Raw genomic sequence first — 24,430 nt, forward strand, 5'->3', positions numbered from 1 at the left:
GAAAAATAGCTAGGATGTGCTCGGAAGTAACTATGAGTGCAGGCAGAAGGTGGCTGTGCCCAAAGAGGCCTGGAGAATGTCAGAGGAGGGAGAGAGGGGTGCAGATTGGGGGCCACGGAGGCATTCATGGGGGGGTTGGGTGGATGGGTGAGACTGACGAAGCAGGAATGGGGCCATGGGCCTTTCGGATAAAATAGTGAAGCAAAAGCATGGATCCCAAAGGTGAGAGGTGCTTGAATATGATTCTTGCGGCGGTGTAGAGTCTGCGGATGGAGATGTGCCTCTCTATTAGGGTTTTGTGGGTCCAAGTCTCCCGATCCCAGCAGGTACAAGTACACAGGCCTGGCCCCAGACCCACGCAGATTTAGATCCTGGTGCAATGAGTTAGTTATTTGCCGAGGATGTTGGCCAAGTCATACCCCTACGCTGAGTCTGTTCACCCATCAGCAAAATGGGCTACTCAGACCTGCCGCACAGCAAGCTTAGAGGGGACTAGAGGCAGATAATCTATGCCCGGCTGCTGACTCCAGGCCTGGCCCCTAGGAAACATTCTGCAAGAGGGCGTTCCCATCACCCCTCATTCCTGCATACTGGAAAAGGTGGCTTTAGATGAGGATTTGGAGCGGATCCTCTTCGTCGTCAACCTGGGGCCCATTGCCCCCATGGAGAACGTCACGGTCTTCATCAGCACCTCCTCGGAGCTCCCGACGCTGCCCAGCGGGGCTGTGCGGGTCCTGCTGCCTGCCGTCTGCGCCCCGACTGTGCCCCAGCTCTGCACAGAGAGCAGTGGTCCCTCCGACCAACAGGACCAAGGGTAAGGAGTTCCTGCCTGCACAAGGGGACAGGGGTCGGAGTCTCAGGTGAGGTCAGGGATGTGCAGGGTGGGGGAGATGGAGAGTCGAAGGTGAGGCTCAGCACTATAGGTTCCACCACCTGAATAATTGCTCCTTCCCTGCTCACTTTGAGAGCATTAGAACACTTTGAGTGCATTCCAATGCCCTGGAATGGTGCTGGCCAGAAGTTCTGGAATTTGGACAGCTTGCGATGAGAACTTCCAGGCTTTATTCTTTAATGCACTGAAGACACTGAGTGTTAGGGATCAAAAATCATCATGGTTCCTTCCTTTTTAGAACTTTGGTGGGAGAGATAATTATCCAATTAATAATGTGGAACTGTCTGTGTACTTGCATGCATAATAAATTATGTGAACGGCACAACGAAGGAGACATTCACGGGCTAAAAGTGTAAAAGAGGCATCCCACCTGGGGTTCTTTGGGCCAGGCAGGCTTCTCCGAGGAGAGATGTTTCAGCTGAGAGCTGAGCGATGAGGGAGGAGTAGCCACAGAAAGGAGCATTCCTGTAGGTGAGAAGAGCAGATGCAAAGGCCCTGCGGCCGCAGGCTTGATGCAAGTGAAGAGCAGCAGGCAGGCTGGCGTGGCTCCAGCAGGCGGGAGAGTGAAGGACAGAGATCAGAGGACTGCAGTGGCATCAGAACGTGTAGGGCCTTGAAGCCTTGGGTGAGGACATTTGTTGCCACAACAGAGAAGCTGGAGGCACAAGCAAGTCTCAGACCAGGGGACACAAGCTTGAGTTACCTCCATAAATGCTGCCATAGGCACCAGCCCTGCACATTTGAGAGATGGGCCCCAGTGGAGCTGGGGACATTTAAGATTTGACAGATCAAGGAACAAGAGGCCCCAGGGGCCCTGATGCCCCTGAGGTGGCCCCCATAATCTTATTGTCCCAGCAGGTAGAGTTAGCAGAGGTGCTTGAGGGAGAGGCTGGTGTCGAACCCCTACAGACCTCACAGATGCTCAGGGAGAGTGACACGAGGTAAAGTGAGAAAAATAGATGATCCCGAGGACTAGGGAAGGCGAGGAGAGAAGGAAACTTGTTCAGCGCTGGAGGAAGTGGAGGCTGGGACAGCCACCCTGGGAAGCCATCTGGCAACACTCTGTGTGTGCCCTTTGACCCAGGGATCCCAGAGAAACTCTTTCATAAGTTCGGAAGGGGGACATGGATGAGGATCTTCATGGTGGGGGAACCCGTGGACCCAGGGTGGAGGCAGGAACAAGTGAGGACAACATAACATCCTTATACGATGTAACAGGTGCCCCCAGTATCTGCAGCAGGTACCACGTCAGCGGCAAAGACTGGTTTACAGAGAACCACTTGGACAGAGCGAAAAAAGGGGCAGAGGAGAGTAGTGAATGAGATTCATAATAGAATGTAATCTTTTCAGTTTAAAATTCATTCACAACCAAAGCCACCATGGATATATGTATATGAAGACCACACATCAAAGACCTTGGGGGAGTGGGGAGGGAGCAGGGTCACAAACAAGGTGGGGGATGACACAGAAAGAGAGCCAGTAACTTGAGCGACCTGCAGGGGCAGACACTTTCCTAAGCACTCGCTCAAAATAACTGTGTCATTAGTATCCCCTTTTAATGGACGAGAAAACCAAGGCTTGAGCGGGGGTTCCCAGTGCCCAGAGACAGAGCAGGGATTCAAGAAGTGCTGTGATATAGCCAAACAGGAGCCAGGCAGACTGGGGGAGCACGCACACTTGACCAGATCCTGCTTGTGGAAACTTAGGCTGGTTGCCTTATCTTGCTGAGCCTCGGTTTCCCCATGTGGGAGATGAAGGAGATGGGGCAAGGTGGGGGGACCCTGTTGCCTTATTTTTGGGGTCCTGGTGAGAACAACATGCACTGACACAGTGGAGCACCAAGCCTGGCCCCTGGCCCGGCCCTCGTAGGTAGTGTGCCTATGTTGGAATCCAAGACCTTCCTGGGGGCAGGTTGAATGGGAGAGGGAATAAGGGCCCGGGGTGGGAGGAGGCCCCTGAGCTCCCTTTTGGGCTGGGCTACAGAGATGCCAGGACTGCCAGGGACTCACTGTTTTCTCACACTGCCCCTCCATCACCACATTGGCTCTGGCTGCCCGCCACCTCCTCCTCTCCACCCCCTCCCCAGCAAAGACAGGCATTGCTTCAGCACCCGGGCCCTGGGATCCTGCAACAAGTTGTGCCTGGCAACGCTCCTGGACACCACCGTGTCCAACCCCATGGAATACGAGTTCAACTTCCAGCTGGAGATCCGGGGGCCATGTCTGCTCGCAGGTGAGAGGGAACTGCCCAGACCCCAGAGAGACCCAGGAGAAAGACCCAAGGCCCCACAGAGGGGAGGGCTCCAGGCGCAAAGCTGCCAGTGACGGAAGGGAGGGGGAGGGCAGAAGGTGACAGGCCCAGATGGAGGTCATCCTGAAGTACATGGAGCTTCACAGATCCCCATTTCCTGCTCCCTGACATACAACCCAAAGAGGAGCCCCTCACAAAGATGGGTTTCCAGGCTGTCCCCACGCCCACCTCAGTGGCTTCCCTGGGGGAATGGGCACAGGAGCCTGGTGGTTCTTGGTCCTCTCCTAGAGGCTGCAGCCATAGAGCTGCTCCCTGGTTCTCACCTTACTCAGTAGAACCACCAGAGGATCTTCCAGAATCCCCTGCCACTTAGCTCCCGTCCCAGAGCTTCTGGTGCCCGGGTCTGGGACATGCCTTGGTGTTGGACATTTAAAAGATCCCAGGTGATTCCAATGTGCAGCCACGGTTGGGAACCATTTGTTCTGATGGTTACCCTCCCCAACCCACTTAAGGTTTCAAAAGAATGTGGTTTCTTGTTCATGAGTGTTTCATGGGAGCAGCTGACCATCCAACCTAAGGGGCGTTTATGAAGTGCCTGCCGATCAGACGCTGAGCTCCTTCTATCTTCACGTGCCTCTGTTAGGAAGTAATTCCTTTGACCATCCCCCACTGGAGCCCCATTTTGCAGATGGAGGAATTGAGGAGACCTGTCTGTCCATGGTTACACAGCAAGCAGCCCTGATGGGGCTGGAGTGTCATCTCTGGCCTGCATCTTGGTGTCCCCCACCAAGCCCCCATCTCTCTCGGGGCTCCTGAGCCTATCCCACCTCTCTGTGCCACTCAGGGGTAGAGAGTCCCACCCACGAGATCCGAGCCGACGCTGCCCCATCCGCACGCTCGGCCAAGAGCATCATTATCACCTTGGCCAACAGGCACACCTTCGACCGGCCCGTGGAGATCCTCATCCACCCCAGCGGTACTGTGCACCAGCAGGGCCCCCTGGCATGCCTGTGGGAGCGGGAGATGCTGACTCTATGGGCCACAGACAGGTGGCCCCTCACCCAGTGGTCGGCTAGGGGAAAGGTAGGGGAACATGGCAGAGGAGAGGAGACCAGCCTCCTAGGAAACTTGACTCAAGCTGGTGGAAGCACCTCCTGCCCTGGTTCTAGCTCCAGAGGCTCCAGAATCTCGTCCACCCACTGGGTCACTTTGCCCCCAGGCCAGCTGAGCAGAGGATCCTTGATACCCGAGCTCAGTGAGATTCTAGCGGCTCTGAACACTCAGGGCACGACTCTGTCTCTTTAAGAATTCATAAGATGTCAGGACCTGAATAGATCAGAGCACGCACTCCCACACCCTTTTTACAGATGGATACACTGAGGCCCAGAGAGGGCAGTGGGTCAGCCATGGCCAGAGGCACTTCTGCCTCCCAGCTAAAGAGTCCGTCCATGGCCCCACACTGCTTCGGGCAGCCAGGGCTTCCGTACCCTGCTTCCTGCTAGGAGTCCCTCGCCCCTAAACCAAGGCCCCTGGCATCCCCCTCACACTCGGACAAGTGCCGAGAGTCGATCTCATCTCTGCAGAGCCCCACATACCACATGTCCTGATGGAGAAAGGGGACATGACCACGGGAGAATTTGAGCAGCACTTGAAGGGAAGAATGGATTTCATTAAAGGGATGAAGAAGGACAGCAGTGCAGAGCGAAAGGTGAGGGTGACTGAAGGAGAGAGTCAGGGTGACAGAACTGGGGTGGCATTAGGGACTTGGTCTTGACTGAGGACCAATGAAGACACTGAGCTTGGGCCGGGGTGGGGGGACCTGCCTGAGGTCACACAGCAGGCTGGTGGCAGATTCTCGTCAGTGTGTCCCTTGGTGGGCTGGGGCACTGCGGGGCAGAGGCAAATGGGCTTCCAGATATGGTAGTCAGCCTGGTGATGTCCTCATGCTTCCTGCCAGGTCACCTTCTAGTGCCTGAGCCAGGCAAGGTTCTAGGCCAGCGGCAGAAACAACCTTGGTCTTCTCCAGGCTACTGTACCCCCAAGGGGCACCTAGGAACATACAGCCGGCTGCACCCCCAGCTCCTGCATTACTCCCAGGCCTCTGTTTTCCCCCCTGCGGAATGTGTCTCTTGCTCTTCCTTCCTCTGGTCCTTGCTGGCTCTTACATAAGCAGTAAAGGCAGAGCAAGGAAAGCTGGACAAAGATCCCCTCTCTCCGCCTGCCCTCTCCCCCATGAAGCTGAAGGAAGAGAGGCCCTCAGCAGAGGGGCCGGGTGGGGAAGGCAATGACAGGTGGCTGAGCCAATGGCCACAAATTGTACCAGCAGTCTCTCTCCCACTCGTGACCTTGCACACCAAGCCAGATCCTGAATTCCAAGATAGATTTAAGAATAATGTCCCACTGCTTTTTCATTGTCCCCCCTTTTTGGCTGAGAAAACTGAGTTTTAGCGCCTCCCAAATAACTGGTGAGCTGGGGAAAGGTGAAGACTGTCCTCTTGGGGGTCGGCTTTGGTGGCAAAGAAGCTCAGGACGTAGACTAGATAGGTGGGACAGTTACACGGGATTTAAGAGCCCCCCCCCCACTCCTGCCGGCCTGATGGGACGGTGGCAGCCGAGCAGCATACAGGAAGACTGCTCACTGCTTACCCCGGGTGTCAGAGGAAAGCACCCCCTGGAAGCACCTGCTTGGCGGAGGGGCTGGGGGAGGATGAGAAAGGGAAGGTGCAGATGGCTCAGTGCCCATCATGTCATCACGGCATTAGAGACCCCACTGGAAACAGCTACTGTCTAAGAGGTGCCCCCTCGCCCAGATGGGTCTGTTGGGAGAAGAGGCTGAGCCAGCTTCTCAGAGTGGGGGTAGCAATGCCAGGCGTGCCACTGAGCTCTGAGAACTTCAGCGTGTGGATAACGCGGAGAGGGCAAGTAATGGGCCTCCCAGGCCCGGGGCCGGGTCCCCTGCCTACCAAGCCTTAAGCCAATTAACTCTGAGACCACTGAAACAAATTAGAATTCATTTGCCACCTTGGGTTGGCTATGCAAATACCCTGTATTCTCTTGAGCTCCAGGGATGACAGCGATCAACCCGAAGCTGCTAAGGAGTGATGAGTTTATTGGAATTAGATAATGGCAGCTTGAGGAGCCGGGGCCCCCATCCTAGAGACAGCTCTTCTCACTGGCAGATGTGGCTACTCCTGCCTTGGGCTCTGTCATCAAAAGAGCCAGGCTGGGCATTGGCTTTCTGCAAAGGAGCTCCATGCAGGAGGGAGGGCATGATCTTTCGCCAGGCAGGGAGGTGGACATCCAAAGGGCATACATCAGTCAGGAAGAGTGGGGTGTCAAAAACTGTGGTTTAGCAAAGAGAAAGCAAATGACACAGGGAAGGACACCATGTAGAAGAGATGAAGACACAGCAAGAAGCAGAGACAAACAGAGACTAAAAAAAATTTTTTAAAAACATGCACACACAGGTCAGTGGCAGACAGACACACACAGATTCATTCTCTCGTTTATTCATTCAACCAACACTGTGTACCCAGAAGAGGTCAGACTCTGTTCTAGGCCCTCGAGAGGCCACACTGAAAATGACACATTGTTGTTCTCATGGAGCTTACATTCTAGCACAGGGAGACAGACAAGAAGGAAGCAAATGCGCAAGATCAGTTTGGAGAAGGCCGGGGACCATGAGAGAAATAAAACAGGATAATGTGGTAGCGAGTGGCAAGCACCGGGTGCTGTTCAGCCAGGTGTCTAGAAAAAGGCCGTCTGTGAATGAGACCTGGTAGATGGTGGAGAACTGGAAGCAGAATAATGGTGACATGTGTGGAAAACAGAAAGGCAGCCAGTGCGGTTGAAATGTAGGGAGCAGAGTGGGCAAAGACGAGGTGGACAGGCAGGCAGGCAGGGGTCAGGCCCTAGGGGCCTTCATAAGCCATGGTGCAAGGTGTGAGGGGAAGCTATTGCTTGAGCAAGAGAATGACAAGAATGATCACACTGCCTGCTCTACATAGAATGGACCACGGGGAGGTATAATGGAGGAAAGGGGCCATGAGAGGCTGTTGCAGGAGATGACAGTGTTCTGAACTTGGGTGGTGGCAGTGGAGACAGAGAAGAGGACACATTAAGGATGTATTTTACCTGCAGAACCAGCAATCCTCTGCTGAAGGAGTAGTTGCAGAGGATGAAAAAAAAGACAGGAAGCAAGGACAACTCCTCGGTCTTCGGTTTGAACACCTGGGTGGGTGACGGTGTCATCTACTGAGTTGGAGAAGGGACTCAGATAGAAACTGAAAAACAGGCACAGGGAGACATGTCCACCCAGAGACAGTCAGGTAAAGAGACAGAGAAAGAGCAAGTCGGGATGGAGAGAGAGGGAGGAAGTGACAGTTGATGGGGAGTGACTGGAGGGTCAAGGAGGGTTCAGCGTCAGGTCAGCCAAGAGAACACATTAAAGGGTAAAGAACTGTGGCGCTGTTCTTCCTTTGTTCACTGAGCCCATCTCTGCACCAGGCTCTACGTCAAGCCTTAGAGATGCAAAAGAGGCTCAGGCGTGACCTACCTTGAAGTAACACACTAGCTAGAGGAGAGGCGGAGATGTGAGCAAAATATCGCAGTGTGGGAAATTCCTGGGCCCCGTGACAAATGGCAACAGCAATGATGGCTACTGTTCAGAGACAATAGGTCCGTCAGGCAGCAAGCTTCACAAGCATTGCATTTATTCCATCCAATTCGGGGAGGCATACACTCTTGTCCTTATTTCATAGATGAGGACACTAAGTAATTGAGTCCACCTGGGAGACTGGGGCAGGTTTCCCAAAGAGGTAAAATCTGAAGAATGAGTAGGAAGGTATCCGTGGGAGAGAGTCAGTAAACCGGGGAAACCAAGGTCACAGCCAGAGCAGCCAGAGAGTAGCTCCTGCACTGAGTATGAGAGAGAAAGAACCCGCTATTCAGCTGAGGGCCTGCACGCGCGCCAGGGCTGCCCACCTGTGTGCCCATCCAGTTCATCCTCATAGCCACACTGAGAAGGAAAAAGTATTTACCTCATTTTACAAATGAAGAAACAGAGCCACAGGAGGGACTTGTTCAAGATCACACAGCTGGACGGTGACAGAGCTGGCATTCAAACCGATTTGGAGGTCCTCTGCCTCCAAAGTCCATGCTTGCTTTTGCAACCTGTGGAAGTCCAGCAAACAGAGGAGCCAGGTACAGTCAACCTGGACATCTCTCATGCGGAGCGCGAGTGGCATCTTGACGATACTTGCTGAGTAACGGGAGACCACGTGAGTAGCTGTGGACCCCATGAATCCCCAAGTGAGAGCTTGTCTCTCTCCTCCAGACAGAAATCATCCGGAAACGCCTTCACAAGGACATTCCCCACCACTCTGTCATCATGCTCAACTTCTGTCCCGACCTCCAGGCAGTCCAGCCGAACCTGAGAAAGACCCACGGCGAGTTCATCTTCCTCCTCGACAGGAGCGGCAGCATGAGCGGGACCAACATCCACCGGGTCAAGGTACCTGTGAGAGGGCCCCTTGCCCCAGGGTCTAGTGCTGCAGGGTAAATCAGCTGTGCTCCCCCAGACCAGCTTCACCCATACTTTCGGTTCCAAGAATTCTGCCTTCCACACCTGAACCACTTTCCTAAATAGCTATCCATGACTCAAAGGAACAGCAACTTTTTAAATCAGTTTGAACAGAGACACCCAAACTCGGTGCGCTCCCAAAATGAACCCCTGAAGTGGGTGAGCAGAGGTAGAACTATTGTCCGTTTACAAGGGATGACGTCATCAACATCTTTCTTTGGTGGTCTGTGCCCTCTGTGGAGGGCAGCCTCAGGCTGAAACACCTCAGTAGCTGCTGTGGAGAGCGGTGCAGCTGGTGTTGAATCCAGACAATACTCCTGTGAGGTTGGCCCTATTGTCACCACCTTCCAAAGTGGAAAGCCCACCCTGAGAGTTTCAGTAACCTACCCAAGGTCCTACAGCTAGTGTCATCTAAGACTAGACCCATGTCCGTCTGTCCCTCTGACCTGACATCAGAGATTCACTGGGCACGGCCCCTGCCACGAGGAGTGTGATGAACCCAGTAGAAAAGATTTGGCTCATCTTTCTTTAATGTCTAGGATGTGCACAGTTCTGTGCTTGGCCATCTGGAAGGACAGCAGGTTATAAACTCAGCTCCTGCCCCCAAGGAGCGCATGGCCCAGTGAGGGGTGCAGCCCCGGTAGCCAGTCATGCCCGGAGCACGGCCCCACTGCTGTGGGGTGCTCTGCCGAGTGCAGAAGGCAGAGTGGGAGGCCTGCCCCCAGACATCCAGAGGCATCTCCTCTCCCTCAGGGGATTATTTGCCTCAATTTTGGCTTATCCGCCCCGCTGCCTTGCATTTCCAGTTGTGCAGATGTCTGTCCCCTCCTCTGGAGTTGTAAACTCACTAAAGGAAAAGACCAAAAATTCTTCATCTATCGCTTCCCATGGAGCCAGCCTCTGTGTTCAGGCATAAAAAGCCCTCAGTTGTGGTTTAATGAGCTGGGTAAAGAATTATAGTTCAAGAGAACAAGGGACAGGGAACAGGAAGGGAGAGGGCTCTATTGTCACCTGAAATCTCACTCCTTCCCCAGTTTGTACCTGGAGCAAACTCTTGTTTCCAGGGCAACAGGATCAGCTAGGATGGGAAAGATGAGGTGGGATCTGTAATGCCACCTAACGCCTGTCTTGCTATGACTGGGTTTTGTCTTGAAGCATGAGAAAGCAATCATATATGGGACCCAAATTCCTGTCTGAGGCTTCTTAACGCTGGGGTGTAGGACTGGTTACTACCTTCTCCCCACCCCCGCCCGCCATAAAAGCAAATATTGGAATGAGGAACTGTCCACAGTGCCGGAGTGCTGAAGCACAGTCCAGTGCCCACGTGTGTTCCGTTCCATTCCGCAGCTGTACCAATTTGCTAGATGTCCCCACAGTTACTCTAAGTATCGTGGGATCATTAAACATCCCTTAGAGACATTCAGAACATTTTCCCGGTAAGGAAATTGAGTCCCCAAGAGGCTGTTTTTCCCAGCATCACAGTACTAGTGAGGGAGCCTAACTAAGCCTTCCCCATCCTGGTTCAGTGCTCATTCTCCTGCATGAATGATAGGGAATTATACCGACTTTTCCACTAAGAAAAGCTCTCTTTTCTGATTATGTCTCTTTCCTGACTAAGCTCTCTTTTCTGCTGTGTGGCTTAGTAAAAGAGAAATGCCTGCGGTCCAGGATCAATTCTGCCACCGACTTGCTATGTGGATTTGGACAAGTTGATTCTCAACTCTGAGCTTCACTTGTACTTTTCATAAAGTGAGAAGGAAGGATTAATACAGGAAGGGCAGACATATGTCATAGGTCCCTCTGTCCCCCTCTCCCAAGTCCGGGCAGACATCAATAGTGGACCGTGACGTTTTTTCTTCATGGTGAGTCTGGGCTCAGCCTCTACAATCTTTTCCTCTTGGTGGCCCAGGCTGTTACTACCAGTTGAACGGAGCTGGTTTATGAGTGGAAATCCATTTCCTGAGCTAAATACCTTCCCAACCTTGAATTCCAGAATCCTCTGGTGAGAACTTCCTCCGGGGCTCCTCTCACAGTCCCTCCCCGCTCAGAGTCTCTCTAGCTTCCGTTTCCAGTTCAGCTCGCTGACCTCAAGGTTATCCTCTCACGAATGGCCTTGCATGGGCGAAATCCTTTCTGCTACATGTGCCCATTTGAGAAAAAGGCACAGAAATTACTCAGGCCACACACCCCCCATTCCCCCCTGACAATGAGGTCATTGGGGGGGTTGCTTATATCATTAACTGTGGCCCATTAGGTTGAAGTTGTAGGAAAAGCTGGGCTTAAGGAAGGAGGAGAGAATAGAAACCCAAACAGCCATGCCAAAGGGGAAAGTTCAACCAATTTAATTTCCTGCAGCTGGTCTCATTCTTCAGCTGCCACTTGCTGCCAAACACACGGCTTTGAAAATTCTAATAGGTGTGAGCAGAGACAATCTGTATGGATCAGCAGTATCTCCCACTAGCAGGAATCTGCATTAGTGGCTAATGAAAAGATAAGCAGAGATGGACTTACTTCATAGAGAGACACAGTGTGTTGGTGCAAGCAACAGAGAGAGACGAAGAGAACGTTCACGTTAATGTTGACAGAGGCGGGTGGGAGAGGGGCTGCAGGTCCTTACTGTGCAGGAGCTGCCAGGATCCGCTGACAGCCGTTTACCTCTAGTTTCTGGAAGACGATAGTTTGTTTCACTGAAGCCACCCTGAGATCGCTGGGCTTCCATCAGTAAACTATACGGGGATGAGGCTGAGCACCCCCATTCCTGAGTTCTGTGCCAAGGCAGAGCCGACATGAATAAAGATCTTGGAGCTGTTTTGAAAGCCTCGGCCCTATTCTAAGGTTTTGTGACCCAGCGCAATTCCTTAACCTTCTGAGCCTCAGGTTCCTTGTCTGTAAAATAAAGGTATTAATATTAATATGCATCTCGTTGGGTGGGTAACAATAAGCATTTACTGAGTGTCTCCTATGTGCCAGGCTGAGGCTCAGAGAAGTGACATAACTAGCCCAAGGTCAAGTTAGTAATGGTGAAGGTGAGATTCAAACGCAGATATGTTTAACATCAAAGTGAATCTTCTTAATGACTGTTACGGAGATTAAATGAGATAATTGATATAAAGTGTTTATCACAGTGTTTGACACATAGTAATTGCCTGATATTTATCATTGCATTGTATCATCATCAATATCGTCATTTTCCCTCCTGTCATCTCCACTTTTCTTCCTTGTCATTATCTTTTCCAAAATACCTTTATCAAGGTCTCCTGGTATTGCCGCATTAAATAGGTTAAGACTCTAATATTCACAGACTGTGGGGGCAAAGTGGCACGTGTCTGAGTCCTGGGCCCACTATTTACACTCTGAATGCTCCCCACCAAGTCACTCGCCTCTCTGTGACTCATGTTCTCTCGTATGAAATGGGAATAATATTGTGCCTGCTTCAAGGGTTTTCGTAAAGATTATATGCAGGAAAGCACATCCTAAGCGTTCAACAAATATGACCTAAGGAGACCGTCCCAAAGGGATTTGCCCCTATTAATGATAATTAGGGTAATTCTTCCGCATAAGGCCCTGGATGAGAGCCAGAAGCCTGTCCCATCACCACTGGGACCTGGATGAGGCCACCTGCCTCCCTTAGACATCAACTTGGTTTGGGCAGAAAGGAGTGAGTGCTCCTTGCTCTTCCTACCTCTCAGGGTCAGCAGAAGGTGGGACAGAACTGGCAAGCCACCACAGAACGCCTTTGAAAAGTCAGACTCGCTACACGGATGAGAAATTTTATGATGATGGCTTTGGTCCAGCCTCAGCTCAGCATCAGCAAATTTCCTGATCTGGGGGGAAAAAAGCAATTGTTGGATGCATACGGGGAAGGGGAGGGGGCAAAAGGCGTGTTTAGAGATAGACTCTGTGCTGGGATAACAATACCAGTGTGGGGTGGCAGAAGCCCTAACTCCTTCCCGAATCCTGAAAATCCCTTTCTCACCTGCCAGGATGCCATGCTGGTGGCTCTTAAGAGCCTCATGCCAGCCTGCCTCTTCAATGTCATTGGGTTTGGATCCACATTTAAGACCCTCTTCCCTTCCAGTCAGACCTACAATGAGGTAAGGAAGGACGAGGCTGGGACCAGGAGGGAGAGGGTGGTGAGGAGCAGAGGAAAGGCAGGAAAAAGAAAGAGGGTCCTGCTCAAAAGCTGTCCACCCGTATAGGACCTGGGCGATACTCAGGAGCAAAGAGCTACAGAGGGGCTAACTCTGTTCGGACGCCCTCCTCTTTAAAATGAAGAATATGTTGGGCAGAGTATGGGGCCCAGAGAGGGGGTGCAGGGAGAGGTAGGAAGAGGATACGAAGCCTCTGTCTGATGAGGACCATAGGCTCATGCAAGGGTGAACTAAAGAAGTGACCAGTAGGGGGCAGCGGAGTGCACAGGTGGGTAAGCGGGCTAGGAGTGGGGTTCGTCAGGCTCAAGCTACAATTTTAAACAATAGGACTGTGGCCCCAACAGCGCATTCAAAATTGCAGCACGTCTCGCAGGTCTGGGAACAGGAAGGAAGGGAGGGGCGAGGGAGGGAGAGGGAGGACTTAGGGGCCACTTTTCAATTGAAAATGGCTTATGGGTTTTTAAAATACAAAAATAATATGTATTGATCATCTCACAATCTTTAAAGCTAGATAATAAAAAATAAAAAATTGTAAATCTGGCATGATCACATCCGTCAGAAAAAAAAAAAAGGAAAAACAGTGTTAAGAGCTTAGGATAAATCCCTCCAGACCTGGCTTTATGCACTTACACACACTTTCAACAAAGACAGGACTAGATCTCCCAGAAACCGCATGTCTGACGCAGCTGCCCGCCGTGAGCATGTGTCCATGGCTTTAAGTATAAGTCTGCAGCATGGTTTTCGTGGCTGCCCGTCTCACTACACAGCTGGACTGCGTGACTTGTTTAACTAAACCCCTACGGTTGGGAACTGAAGTGGTTTCCTTTTTTTTTTTTTTTTTTTTTGCTTCTTATCATCTTTGTATGAAAGACTTCACGTACATCCTTCATGATTCCCTTGGGATAAATTTCTAGTCTTGCTGATTCAAACACACATTTTAAGACTTTTGACATTTCCAACCGTGGATGTTGGAAGAGCACCTTTCTGAGGCAGGAGCCGAAGGACATGTGATGTCCAGTGAGAATCTGTCCATCCAATGCCAACAGTCCTTGGCCAGAAAGGAGATTAAGTGACTACACCATGAGTGGCAGCCTGTCCGGCACTGGGCAGAACCACGACACATAAGTAATCAACCGTTCTTCCTGCACGTGGGGCTGAGATGACATTGAGAACAGGACTCAACTCCAGTGAGGTTGAACTGTTGTCTAGAGCAGCGATTTTCAACCAGTGTGCTTCAAGGGTTTTTAAAACATGCACTACCCGGCTATTTAGTCAGGGTCGCTGACCGCTTTCCCTTAGATTGTCAAGTAAAAAAAATGACAACAGCCAACACAACAATGGCCGTCCTATGTGCACAGGTCAAAATTGTACCTAATTTTTTTTGCCAAATTGGCAAAAAATATATTTTGTGGCGTGCCATAGAACTTCAGCAATTGGCTTGCGTGTGCCATGAGATGAAAATGGTTGAAAATCCCTGATCTGGGGAAACTGAAGGGGGGCCCAGAGTCTCCACACCACGAGGTGACCCTGGGAACTCTCTGCCCTGCCCATGCACCCTTCCTGCAGGAGACTTTGGCCATGGCCTGTGATAACATTCAGAGAATGCGGGCTGACATGGGTGGCACCAACATCCTCTCCCCGCTCAAGTGGGTCATCCGGCAGCCGGCACAGCAAGGCCACCCGCGGCTTCTCTTTGTGATCACGGATGGGGCGGTCAGCAACACCGGGAAGGTGCTGGAGCTGGTGCGGAACCATGCCTTCTCCACCAGGTCGGCACGGGCTCGGGTCTGGGACTTGGTTCTCCTAGGCTGTCCTGGGCTGCAGTTCCCAGAACTCCAAGCAACTTGGAAAATGCCAGAAGGAGAGGAAAGAACCCTATAGTGCTTTGCTTTCAGGGGTGTGTGGCTGACTTCAAAGTTTACCTTTTCCCTTCAAAAGTGCAGGAGGGATGAGGTACCCACACTTCCCCATGCAGCTCCCAGTGCTAAGGAGCAGCCTAAGCAGAAAAAGCCCTTCCTGCTGCTTTGACTCTGGGCTGGGGCCAGAGTCATGGGCTGTATGTGTGAATGTAAATGCCTTCTGAAGGCCCTCTGCCCCGGCCTCTGCCTGAAGCTAGGGCCAGCTGTGAAAAAGCTCTTCTAGATCATGCTCTGTTCCTGTCCCCATCAGGGGACAAAGATGGCAGAGAGAATGGGAAGTACCAGCCTCTCTCCTCCCCTTCCTGCAGGTGCTATAGCTTTGGAATTGGACCCAACGTCTGCCACAGGCTGGTGAAGGGGCTGGCAATGGTGTCCAAGGGCAGCGCTGAGTTCCTGGTGGAGGGGGAGCGGCTGCAACCCAAGGTAGGTGCAAGGACCCCGGTCGCTCTTGTGTTGGAACCTCAGAGGCCCAGACTCGTCATACACAAGTCAGTGGTGAAGCTAGGGTTTCACCCCAAATCTGAGCTTTCCACACTGCACCCCAGCGAGAATCAGAGGGGTGTAAGCCACAAAGCAGGCAGCTCAAGAAGCTGGTACAGGATTCTAGATCCCCTGGTCTCCAGCCACTGGGCCACATACTCCATCCATCAACTGGGCAGGAGTGGGGCTCCTGGAGGGTCACTGCATTTTGTGGGGTTGCGTTTGGGGTCCTTTGTGGCCATGTTCCTGATGGTGACAACAGGGGGCTCAGAAGGATCTAAAGGTTCCAGAAATCAAGGGGATTAGAGTCTCCTCTCCATTTCCTGCACAAATGGTGCAAGTAATCCAACCCCCAGAAATTCCCTGCGTCAGTCCAGGAACCAGAGATGGCTGGAGTTAAGAGTACAAGAAGTTTATTGGAGGGCAACATCTGTGAAAGAGAGAACAGGAGGAAATGAGGAGCATTCACAGTTTATGGCGCAGATGCAACTCCTGTGAAAGGGAAGGGAGGAAGCAGCCTCGGGCAGGGAGAGCCTCAGACTGCAATGCAGGTCTGACAAGGTCTCAGCCAACCTGCTGGGGAGCAAAGATTGCCCATCATGTAGTCCGTGTTGGGCTGCAATGCCACGCACTAGAATCTCTGCCACGCTCAGTGGTTGCCAAGGGGCTTCAGGGAGAGGCGTGGTCTCGGCTCCAAAGCTGGGGCTTTGCATCTGGAGACTATCACTTAACTAACAGTCTCTCTCGAAGGGAGATTTGAGAGCACACTTCTTTTGGCTCCAAGGATCCCCAAATCATGTTTGTCCAGCCTTGCAGTACATCTGAGGAAATTGGCCTATGTGATGCCAAACTATAGCTGGCGTTTATTGAACACCTATGGAGTAACAGATTCTTCAAATCCAGTATCTCCAATAATCCTCCCAATGATATCGAGAGTTGAGAATTCCTAAACTCAGTTTAACAAATGGAGAAAAGGAGGCCAAGGAAAGCAAATTGACAGGTTCAAGGTCACTGTCTAGTCCATGTCTTGACACAAATTTTGTGTCCTCTGGACTAGTCACAACCCTACTCTGAGTCTCAGATTTTCTCATTCGTAAAACGCTAAGCTTAGAGAAGGTGAACAACAAAAATTTGCCCCAGCTCTGACATTCTAGGAGCCTAAGAAGCAGCAAGTTCACTGGTAGGTAAGCCACCCAAGGCCTCTTGCCACTTCTTCCCTGCTCACACCCCTGCATGGTCATACCCACCTGGTCTTTGTGCTCCTCGCCTGGACAGACCCCTGCTCACGCTTGTCCCCAACCTGTGTTCTGACCCTGCCCAACAGATGGTCAAGTCCCTGAAGAAAGCCATGGCCCCCGTCCTGAGCGACGTGACTGTGGAGTGGGTCTTCCCTGAGACCACCGAAGTGCTGATCTCACCTGTCAGCACCAGCACCCTCTTCCCGGGAGAGCGGCTGGTGGGATACGGCATTGTGTGTGATGCCTCCTTATACACCTCCAACTCCAGATCTGTAAGTATCTTAGGAATGCCAGGGGTCCGGGGGGGTCCAGAGACCTGCCCACAAAGCCGTCCTAGCTGAAAAGATTGGTCACTGCAGGTAGGAACGAACTGGATCTGGGTTACTGCTGTGAGGTATGGTGGCCAGGCCATGGGCATTCGGTCAGGGTGACGCTGCTTGAGTAGATGCTACCATCTCAATCTGTGGTTCTCAAAATGCCCTGCAGCAGAAGAACGTGGGGAACATGTCTACACTGCTGAGTCCTAGCTCCAGCCTAGGTCCACTGATTTAAAATCTCTGAGGATAAAGCCCAGGAGCCTTCATTTCACATAAACTCCCCAAAGTGATGTTGGCGAACAATTTAGTTCAGAGCAATTATACTCGGGTTTCCTTCCGCAGACACTCCAGTCAGGGCCTAGCTCCTTTGATGAGTTGGTGTTTTATTTACTTACACAGATGACTTTTTCTGTGTGGTGGCAGAAGTGGGATGAAGTGGGGAACTTCTGAGAGGGAGGTGAGATTTATGCTGCAATGTGTGAGGTTGCCTGAGAAGCTATTTCTTCATTCATCTTCCCTTTTTAGTGAGTCTCCCCACTGCCCCTGGAAGAATGCATCTACTTGCTTTATTTTTAAGCACAAGTCACAAAGTCAATGCCTAGAGGGTTTGGGCAGATAGGACATGAGTGGAATGTAGTTGTTGTAAAAATAAAAGGGGTAGATGCCATGAGGGATAGCAGTTATCACTGAGCTCATAGAGAGGCAATAAGGAGTGGTGAGGAGTATGGCAAATGGGATAGCTCATGCCACCGAAATTAGTCAGCCCTTACTCAGCTCTAAGAAACGTTGCTGTGCAGGACTATGGGACCTGTGTTGAATGTGTTCCCGATCTTTCGAGAGCAGTTAGAAGTTTTTGTGAAATTTCCAGGTTCTAGAATGTTATGAAATCTCTTAAGAACCACAGTCAGTCATGGTAAATGTGAGGAGTGGTGTGTTCAGGTGCAGGGAGAAAATGCTGAACAAGGTCAAGTCTCTGCACACTCTAGACCCTTGTTGGAGTTCTGGGAGGCAGCAGGTCCGTCCACAGACCCTCCCACCGAAAGGGACGATCAGTCCAGTCTCCTCTCCTTACCCACGGGACCGGCACCGTTTTCTCCCGCTACTAGTAGGGCTGCTGAATAAGGGCTCCCTTTGTACATTGTTGGTGTGAACGTGCCTTGCCCTCCTGGAAAGCAACCTAGAAATAACTCGTGTAATTAGAAAGAGATAACTTTTCAACCCAGAAATCCCTTCTAAGGATCTACCACATAAAAATAAAAGTGATATGACGGAGTTATGTCCAAGGATTTATTGTAGCATTTTCCACGATGGCAGAAAAAGAATATGGCTGCACATCGATGCTCCCTCTCTCTCAAAAGGGTGTTTGATGTAACCTGAGGCAGGACATTATGTGAAAGGCATGATCACAGATGGTTTCATAGCAAGAATATGAACTTCTCACCGAACAAACTCAGTTATTGGGGTGGAGGGGCAACAATTTATACAACTGAGCCAGCCAGTTAGTTTTCTAACGTTCTTTTGTAAATTCCAGCACTTCACGTACCTCTTTTTCTTGTCCAAAGGAATGCACATCCTCCCCAGAGCTCCCCCAAACCATTATTTAGTAAATCAACAAAAATATGTGTCAAAAGACACTATGGTCTCACATATTTATTTTAACTGAACTGATTTCCATAAGTCATCTTCTCCTCCCCTTTTCCTATTCTGCGTTGTCCTCTTTCCTCCACCAGGTGATTCATACTTCAGTTATCTGATCAGGCCCGGCTTCCCGTTGAAGGAAAGAAAGTTAACAGAATTTTCTCTCTGTGCATTTTGTATGCTCTGTTATCAATTCTTGCTTATCAATGGATAACACGCTGACTCCCTGACTAATAAAACATTAAATGGAAATACATGTATATGGCCACAAAGGGAATACTTAACAATAAGCATTGGGGTGGTAAAATATTGTGCAGTCAAATGTTTAAAAGAATAGTTCACATGCAGGACTTCCAAGTATTTTAAGTGCAAAACTCAAGATACTGCTGAATGTAAGTGGTGTGGTCCAGTCTCTGTAAAACGAAAGTGACCCCTCAGAGCCTTTATGCTTTTGCACGTGTGTTTACATTGTGGAGAACGGAATGGAAGGAACAGGTGGTTCATCCTGTTCATTTTGGTTACCTGCTTGGAGACAGCAGTGGCATTTAGAATTACATTTTTTTTATTTTAATAAAGAAGATCATTAAAAATACAAACAACAGAAGTGATATGAAGTCATTTCCATTTGCCATCTCTTAAACAGAGAAGTCTGCCTGAATTCCCCAAGCAAGCAAGACTCGGAGATGGACTCTCCACCACTTCCTCCCTGACAGCTAGCCTCGCTCTCAGCCCCCTCTTCTCTCCCTTCCCGCAGGACAAGAGGACTCGATACAGCATGCTGCACTCTCAGGAGTCGGGCAGCTCTGTCTTCTACCAGTCGCAGGAGGAGGGGCCTGGCTCGGAGAGTGGAGACTGTGCCAGGAGCTCGGGGGCACCCTTCATCCAGAGGCAGGTCACCAACTCCCAGTCTTCCAGCAGAGACTCCGCCACCAGTCCTGGTGAGTCTGCCGCTCTCTGTGCTTCAGAAGCCACAATTGCTACATTTTATGGAGCACTGACCATGTGCTAAACACTTTATACAAACAATCGCATTGATCTCAATCTCACTGATCAATCTCAACTCTAATCTCATAGTTAGCAGCTGCTGCAGAGGCGGTACTCCCTGCTTTACAGAGGAGGAAACTGAGACAGGGAATTTAAGTAACTTGGCTCGGCTCACGGAACTTGAAAGAGGCAGAGCATAGGTAACGAGTGCAGACCTGTCTGCTTCCAGAGCCACTTTATGGTGTTAGTTTCCGTTCAGAGGGAATTTACCGATCACTTACCAAGGCTAAGTCTTGAACACAGTGTGGGAGCAAAGGTGACTCCAACGTGGCACCTGTTCTGCAGAAGTTCTCCGTGTAGTGAGAGAGATACAGGTGGCCTGAGTTCTGATAGAAAGCAGAGGAACATTGGGCCACAGAAGTTCTAGGCAGTAGCAACTGCCTGAGCAAAGGTGTGGAGGTGCGATACCTAGAAATTACATACACGACTGGTCGCTCTTCCTCTGCGTTTGGAACACATGGAACCTTGAAAAAGGAGCAGAAAGGAGAGCCTCTGGGTGACAGATGAGGGCCATGCAGGCAGGGCTTTGAAGGCCGGGTGAGGGGAGGCACTGGAACATATTCCAGAAGGTGAGCCATGGAACACTCAAAAGGTTTCCAAGCATGAGAAAGTGGTCAAGCCCCTCTCTTTGCCCACTCTGGTGTCTCCCCCGTCACCGGCCCTGTCCAGGTCTGGACCTCTCCCAGCGACGACGGGCATACAGCACTGACCAGATCACCAACCACAAGCCCTCCCCCAGGGCCACCACGGCCAGCGACCCCACGACGGCCGGCAGGAGGTACCCGCTGCGGAAAGCTAAGCTGCAGGACCTCACCAACCCGCCCAGCCCAAATGCCCCGCAGAGGCAGATCGATATGCAGGTACCGGGGCGGGGCAGGTTGGAGTTGGGGGCGGTCACAGGCGGGGGTGAGCTGTGTCTCCTGCCTCAGCCAGAAGGATGGGGTCTGTCCACAACTTCTACTGAGAAGCGAGCCATTTCTTCTCTCTTTTTCTGGACCTTCATCTGCCTGACCCCCAATGACACCTTCCTAATAATGACACCCATTGGTCAATGGCATTACCTATTCTCTGCACACAATGCTTCCCAGTTGGCAAGGAGCATCCCCATCCACTCTCCCATTTGCTTTTATAGCACCCCTAGGAAAGGCGGGAGTATGGGGCTAGCCACTCTGACTCTGCACAGATGTGGAAATTAAGGGCCAGAGAAGTAAAGTGACTCATCCAGGGTCACTCAGCTAGTTAGGAGGCTGCAACCCAGGACCCTCTGCCCGAAGAGCCCTTGCTTCCCCCTCCATCACACTGCGCCTTCTGCAAATCCCAAGGGTTGTGCCTTCACCTGGGACAGAGGTCATCTCAGGGTTAGGGCCACAGCAGGGCCAGTCACCCCCTGCCCAGCTAGACCACAGTGTCAGCTTTGGGACTGCAGACGTGATAATTCTTCATTGTGGGGACATCCTGCATATTGTAGAAATTTGCCAGCATCCCTGGCCTCTACCAAACGAATGCCAGTAACACCACCACCCCCAGTCGTGACAACTGAAAATGTCTGCAGACATTGCCAAGTGTGCCCGCGGACAGGAGCAAAGTCACCAGGTTGAGAAACACGGTCCTAAACCAAATGGTGCCTGGGCTTACCTGCGAGGCTTAGCCCGGTTCCTTACGGACGGGCTGCAGGTGGCTGTGTCGTGGTGAGCCCATGGCTCCCTAGCAGCAGCCTGTGACCCCACCCCCACCCACCACCTCGTCCCTCCCCGCCCCCACAGACACAAAGCCTCTAAGCTCCTCAGTGTCAGGCACCGCCACCTGGCCACCTGGTCCCTAAGGCCCTTCCCTGTCCTTAATGAGGGATGCAGTGGGGCGATGCTGACCTTGGAGTCAGGCGGACTCACTTCCTCAAACCTGTTACTTAACCTCTCTGAGCCCCATTTCTTCATCTACGAAATGGGGAGAATAGCTTGTGCAGATGGTTGAGCTAATAGCCATCAGCAGGTATTTACTGGGAGTCAACTGTGAGTGGAGGACTCTTGCAGGCATGGGGCGACAAGAGATCAGGTAAGTACCTGGGGCAGCACCTGGCACACAGTAGTAGGTCTTTTAAGCGCAGCTCTACTTGGTGCGAGCTTTGGGCGGCTTGGATATTCTTTCCACCTTCCTGCCCGTCTTTGCTCATTGCTGCCCCATCCCTTGCTTGGCTCCTTCCCGATCTGATTCTCCCCAACACACCTGTACGAACGCACACACAGATGCATGCGTATGGGCACATGCTCCCTGCAGCCTCTGGCTGCAGGAAGGGCCGAACCTGAGACTAATCTATCACCATGGAAACGGTAGCAGCTTCTATTTCTCAGCGTGCCGGTGATGGTGGGGCAAAGGTGGGGGGAATCCCAGTCTCTGATGAGGGAGGTGGGGTTAGGGATCCCCCCGGACCCAGCCACCCTGGCTGGGTAGCAGGTCCCACTGAGGCCATCCTGAGAGTGACCAGTCCCTGTCTTCTCCCACACCCTTGTACCGTCCCAAGACCTCAGGCCCAGAGGAGACAGGATGAGCACCTCCACCCCGCCCCAAGGAGCCCCCATTTCACGGGAGGTACAGTCCCCTTCCCAATAAATATCTGATAGAGATGAAAAAATCCATGGTTAACTGTTGGCCTAAAAGACTAAGAAACACTTTTCTCTGTGTTACCCCCAGTCAGCGCCTTCGCGCCCCCATCTCCTACCAGGCAAAGCACGTGTTGCCAGAGACACAAAATCCACTTTTAATTAATTTAATATTCTTTAACTACAAAAGTAATATTCAGAGTTTGCAATAAAAACCCTCAAAGAGTTCAGCTGCGTATAAAATAAAAAGAAAAGTACCTCCTCCCAGGGCTCAGACTCCCTTAGTTTTGATTGTTTCCTTCCAGAAACTACATGTGCCACACACACACTCACACACACCTGCAACACACGTGCACGCTTTAAGTAAGCATGGACACAAAATTCTCTCCGAGTTACTTTTCTAACGACGTCTTAACTCACTTTTTTAGATGCAGTAAAAAAAGTGACGCAGTAACTCATTGTTGGGAATAGCTGTATGAGTTTTGACAAATAAATAGTCACATAACTATGTCCATAATCAAAATACAGAGCAGTTGCAATTTTTAAAATAAGTCATATCTTCCCATATTAGTTTCAAAAAAAACAACCAAAACCAAACAACTACCCCTTTCGCTGCAGTGTTGCGTGGTATTCCAGTGCACGGACAGATGATAACTTATTTGCCAACCCTTACCGAAGGACATGTCGATAGTTTCTGTACATTCACAAAATCTTTTTTAATAAGCAATTCTGCAACAAATAGAAATATAGAGTACATGTACATCGATATTGGCATCCTTGTGGATTTCCTCGGGATTCAATTCCTAGGAGTGGAATCACTGGGTCAAAGAGCGTGTGCCTTTTTAACGCTGGCAGGCGGCACATGGCTACATTGTTCTCCCCGAAGTCTGCGTTGGAGCACACTCGGCCCACAGTGCATCTGAGACCCTGTCTCCCCACTGACCACACTGGATGTCACCAAACGCTTACGTATTTGCCATAATACGTGAGGCAGGGGAAATCACAGTTCATTTGAATTTAGATCAGCATTTGAGAAGCCGAGCATTTTTTCATGGGTTTACTGGATACTTTTTCTATAAACTGCCTGTAAATGCCCTCAACCCATTATTTTATTGAGTTTATTATCTCCACCCCCACCAGTGATGTATAAGAGCATTTTCTTGAAAATGATCTTTGTCGTGCAGGTTGCAAATATATTTTCCAGTTTATCCCTTGCCTTTGGATGATTTTTGTACCAGGACAAGAATAGACAGATTAAATCCACAAAACAGGACAGAAAGACCGGAAATGAAACTGACTGTGCCTGAGAGCTCTGTCAGCACAGAGGTGGGAACCGACAACCCCAGAGAGCCAACGAGGGCATCGTAGTCACTAAATGGTGCTGGAATTTGCACTATTCAAAAAATCAAGGAAAAGGCTGGTTTCCATTTCCTTACATGAAAATAGACTTCATGTGAATCAAAGACTTAAATAAACAAAAAAAATCACAAACATTATACAGGAATTTTTTTAATAGGAAAGAGTTTTTAAACGTGACATATGAAAAGACAAGGAAAAGGTTAATTTTAAAAACACCCCCCAAGAATTTTAAACTTTGTGGCAAAAATAAGTGAGTTTAGAATATTATCCACGGTATGTGATTTTCCATGGTTTTCCGTGGTTTGGACTCAGTCCATGGCTGGGATTATTCATGCTGATGTTTCTCGTGGTGGGGAGTAGGTTGATCGTCCTTGGGTACTACAAGGGCCATCCCCCAGGAGGAGCTGGGATGCCCAGGGGAAGAGCAGTGGCCGGGGTGGCAGTAAGGGGGCCAGCCTCCTCTTCCTCTTGCCCTCCTAGTCCTTCCTGAACAGTGGCCTGGACCTGTGCCAGGGCCCCAAACTCCGGGGTCCAGGAGCCCGTAGGCCCTCTCTGCTGCCCCAAGCCTGCCAGCCCTTCCTGCCCTCTGGCCAGGAGACCCAGCCCTGGAGCCCCATGAGAGAGCTGGATCCTGGGTCCAGCATGAAGCCTGCCTCAGACAGCCACAGCCCTGGGGACCTGGGTAAGTGTCCTCAGGGTCTGCTGTGGCCTGACTGCCAATGACAGGCCTGGAGGACAGATGCCTGCGCCCTTTGGGGTCTGGAGGGAGCTTGCTGTGGCCCCTCTCCCCTGAAGACCTCACTCTTCCGCAATCAACCTGGCCCTGGGACCGCCTGTGTCCTTCCAGATGCCCTCCCTGTGGCTGCATTTCCCTGAGCAGTGCCCCACCCCCATCCTAACTCCCTCGGTGCCGGCTTCCTGGGGGGTGGATCTGTCCCACTCTGGGGAACAAGCCCCTGCTACT

At 51.1% G+C, this 24,430-nt stretch overlaps 1 protein-coding gene across 1 annotated transcript in view; it reads left to right on the forward strand.

The window, feature by feature from the left end:
• Positions 1-24,430, forward strand: part of VWA5B1 (von Willebrand factor A domain containing 5B1) — a 57,512-nt gene that overhangs the window by 18,355 nt on the left and 14,727 nt on the right. Inside the window, exons 4-15 of the mRNA XM_045190380.2 lie at positions 544-814; positions 2,979-3,124; positions 3,987-4,118; positions 4,726-4,850; positions 8,478-8,654; positions 12,707-12,817; positions 14,441-14,643; positions 15,102-15,216; positions 16,598-16,783; positions 19,221-19,404; positions 20,180-20,370; positions 23,947-24,148. Coding sequence (XP_045046315.2) covers positions 544-814; positions 2,979-3,124; positions 3,987-4,118; positions 4,726-4,850; positions 8,478-8,654; positions 12,707-12,817; positions 14,441-14,643; positions 15,102-15,216; positions 16,598-16,783; positions 19,221-19,404; positions 20,180-20,370; positions 23,947-24,148 — 2,043 coding nt within the window. The remainder of the gene's footprint in view (positions 1-543; positions 815-2,978; positions 3,125-3,986; positions 4,119-4,725; positions 4,851-8,477; positions 8,655-12,706; positions 12,818-14,440; positions 14,644-15,101; positions 15,217-16,597; positions 16,784-19,220; positions 19,405-20,179; positions 20,371-23,946; positions 24,149-24,430) is intronic.

Source organism: Desmodus rotundus, chromosome 3 (assembly GCF_022682495.2).
Source record: "Desmodus rotundus isolate HL8 chromosome 3, HLdesRot8A.1, whole genome shotgun sequence".
In the NCBI taxonomy this organism is placed as follows: domain Eukaryota; kingdom Metazoa; phylum Chordata; class Mammalia; order Chiroptera; family Phyllostomidae; genus Desmodus; species Desmodus rotundus.